Raw genomic sequence first — 3,505 nt, 5'->3', positions numbered from 1 at the left:
CTGCAAGCCCAGCCGCAAGCTAATTACACACTTTGGGAACTTGTACTGCAGCCCAGCCTGTTATCATACTACTTTTTATCAGCTTATTATAAGTATAATTAATCAATATACATGAATATTTAACTGAATTATATTTGTACATTCCTTGTATCACCTAGAACCCCTCTTTTTACAGACATGGAAGCGAATCATAATCAAACAGTGAACAAGATTCTGTTTGAGTTTCACTTTATTTGAGAAATTAAGAAGAATGAAGAGTTTAAAAAAAGAACTACAGCCTCTTGTATGGTTTGACCCAGGTTGCACAATAGAAAAATCCCCTAACTTTTCGGAGCGCAGTTTTTAGAACAGGTATATTTTCTACAAATTAAAAAAAAAAGAATCCCTCGATCATTACTCCCTTCTGAGCCAGGCCCTTTTCCACAAGCAAAGGTTTATACTGCTTCACAAAATGGTTCCGTACACATGTCCCTGACAAATATGAGTCACTTAGCCACAAAAACATTATATCATAACCTATGTCATAAAAGAAAAATAAAAATAAAAATGAATATCTTTTATTTTTAATTGTATTAAGTCTTGTCTCTGGGGGTTTGTGTGAAGGACATTTATGGCACATTTTGGCTTAAGGAAAGACAAGGAAAGTGCATTTTCTGGTTCTCTGTTTAGACATTAGTCTAAATTGCATGTTCCTCCCCACATCCCACTTCCCATTTCCCCCTGGCCAGAGAGCTGGTCATGTTGCTGATTTTCTCGAAGACAAAAGACGACTTTGTTCACAGAATTTACGCAATGGTATGTGTATTGTTGCCATTGCATTTTTTTTCTCACTAGCAACAGAGTTAGAGGCAACAGTGTTCTATAGTGTTGACACAGAGCCTACAGCTATGTTAAAAAGCCCTGCAGCAGGGAATGCCGTTCTACAGGACTGCTCACTTGTTTGGAGCACGCTGCACTATTTTTAGCAAATAAGTCCCACCATATGCAAGATTGCAGGCCTTACCATTCAAAAATACTTAGAAGTTAACGATTAGTACTTTTTACTTATAGTTAGTTCTGTAGTTACTTGCCGTGTGCTATACTTATAGTTAGCTTATAAGCTAGCTTTTATGTTTCCTATAAGTGCTACTTAATGGACATTGACAGTATATGAAGAATACTATTCCATAAACTGTTACAGCACCACTGTGAGCCCAGATTTATGCCATAATAACTGATGCATATAGGAAGTGAATATAATTGTAAAAACCCACCAAATCTTGATACAGTACTATCAATTTTCCATAAGCTGTTAAAAGTTCATGTACTTTATTTTTAAATATCCAATACTAATACTACTACTACTATTAGTACTACTGCTACAAATAATAATCATCATAATAAAGAAGAGCAGTTTGCACATGAATAGACATCTTTGAGCTTAAAGACATGGGCATGGGCATCCCTTGGGCAGAGAACACAAAGTCTCTTCCTCAGGGCAAGTTTTTCAGCAGCAATCTATAAATCCACAGATGGAGACCTTGCTCGTCTGGGACAAAGGATCATATTTATTTTGACAGTGACATACAGTTTAATTTCAGGTTATTTTTTCAGCTGCTCACTTTAAATGATAGAGTTCAGGTTGTTCATTTCAGTTCACAAACAGAAGGGCAAGGAAATGGGACACCTGATATTCTACCTTTTTCATAAAATGATAAAGCAATAAAGTCATGAATCTTAGAAAATGAAAGATGTGGTTTGTGTGTCCAACACGAGAGTCATTTTCAGTCATATAAATCATGCATGTTTTTTCTTGTGTGTCTGGTCACAATATCAACCATTACACAACTGATGAACATATGGACGCTTTGATGAAGCAGAAATATTGCAGCTAAATACATACATTGCTTTAGGCTATACACATTTTTTTACACACAAAGAAAGCATTCACTGCTGTTGTGGAGGTGTACATGTTTACACTTCAGTTCCGTGAAGGCTGTAGCTTTGCATCGTTTGCGTTAATAGTTGCCCATGTCAGAAATCTGGAGATGATTGCTCAAGTCGACGTACGGCGACCAGGAGCTGTTCCTGACGTGGTTCTGCGATTCCCACTGAGCGGGAGCGAGCTCCGCGTACCCTTCCTCGCAGTCGTCCTCCCCGCTGGACGGCTCGTACGGCGACTCGTCCTCCTCGGACGAGTTTTTCCCGTCGCTGCCGCCGCGGCCGCGGCCGGCCAGGGTGGCGCCCTGCTCCGGCGGGTCGGGCGGCGGGCTCCCCTGGTGGCAGAGCCGGCAGACGCGCACGGGCTTGGGCGAGATTTCGGGGATGACGCGGCGCGCCCGGGAGCAGGGGGCGCACACCACGAAGCCGCAGCGCCGGCAGTGGTGGCGCCGCTGCGCCAGGCCGAAGCGGCTGCAGCAGCGCATGCAGACGGCCGAGGCGCGGTCGGGCACCCAGACGGCGGCGAAGCGCGTGCCCGCCGGCTTGCCCGTGCGCCGCAGCCGCTCGGCCCGGCACTCGCCGATGTGCTCCATCCACGCCCGCTTCTCCTCGGCCGACGCCGCCGACACGTAGAAGGACTTGCGCGGCGTGCGGATCAGCCACTGGTGCTTCATGTCCAGCCCGTCCTCCGCGTCCTCCAGCGACACGTCCTCCAGCGCCACCACCTGCTGGTTGGCGTACCAGCGGCCGAGGATGACGACGCTGCCGTACACCAGGATGTCGTTGAAGAGGAAGAAGGCCCGGGGCTGCGGGCTCCGCCGGCACAGCTTGAGGAGGTGCCCCTCCCCGACCAGGACGCGGCCCGGCATGGCCAAGGGCTTGCCCGAAGTGCCGAAGAGCCCCTGCACCGCCAGGATGCGCTCGGCGTTCTGCTCCGTGAAGGCCAGCTGATGCCCCATGGCCAGCGTGTCACCCTGCAGGGAAACCAACAGAGCATTTCACAAAAATAATCCAAGGATGTTCTCAAAAGATCTGATTTAAATATGTCATTTAAATAATAATACAAATAGAAAATGCATCCATTAAAATAAACTCGAAAACAAAAAACAAAAAAAACATTAACGTTACAGGATTCTAAGCCACAGTGAAAAGAAATCTAAAAACATCTGATTTGAAATGATATGCAGCTGTTGCATTGACTGTGCTCACTATATTATTTGATGACACGCTCCTCAGAAACACTGTGAAACTCCTGATGAGTATAAAAGCGTACCTGTGTTCAGTTAGCAGCTGAGGTGACAGTAAATTACGCCTGTCTCCACGTTTCGGTCGTCTCCGTAACGTGGGTAGTTTCTAGAGTGACAATGGATAACTGGATACGTTCCAATCCGAAGCAACAGTTCCTGGAGAGTGAGGGAAAGTATGTTGACTCCAACAGCAGCAGCAGCGGCGGCAGCGGCAGCAGCAACTGGCTAGCTCCAGGACAGTCAGGGAAGAAGCCGGTCTGTGCAGCAACAGTTGGGTCCTGGGATGATTCAGAAGAGAAGAGTAGCCAGCGATCGCAGTTCCTTTTATCTGCTTGTCC

At 46.1% G+C, this 3,505-nt stretch overlaps 1 protein-coding gene across 1 annotated transcript; it reads right to left on the bottom strand.

The window, feature by feature from the left end:
- Positions 1-211: 211 nt before the first annotated feature.
- Positions 212-3,243, bottom strand: LOC135255689 (pleckstrin homology domain-containing family F member 2-like). The gene is made up of 2 exons (XM_064337200.1): positions 3,194-3,243; positions 212-2,894 (listed from the first exon to the last, which is right to left on the bottom strand). Exon 2 carries the CDS (start codon positions 2,877-2,879, stop codon positions 1,998-2,000), a length of 882 nt encoding a protein of 293 aa, XP_064193270.1. The 5' UTR covers positions 2,880-2,894; positions 3,194-3,243; the 3' UTR covers positions 212-1,997.
- Between the last annotated feature and the right edge of the window lie 262 nt (positions 3,244-3,505).

This window comes from Anguilla rostrata, chromosome 5, assembly GCF_018555375.3.
Source record: "Anguilla rostrata isolate EN2019 chromosome 5, ASM1855537v3, whole genome shotgun sequence".
NCBI classification, from domain to species: Eukaryota; Metazoa; Chordata; class Actinopteri; order Anguilliformes; family Anguillidae; genus Anguilla; species Anguilla rostrata.
Note: the sequence above shows the minus strand (reverse complement) of the source record. Positions and strands in the feature narration are given on the sequence as shown.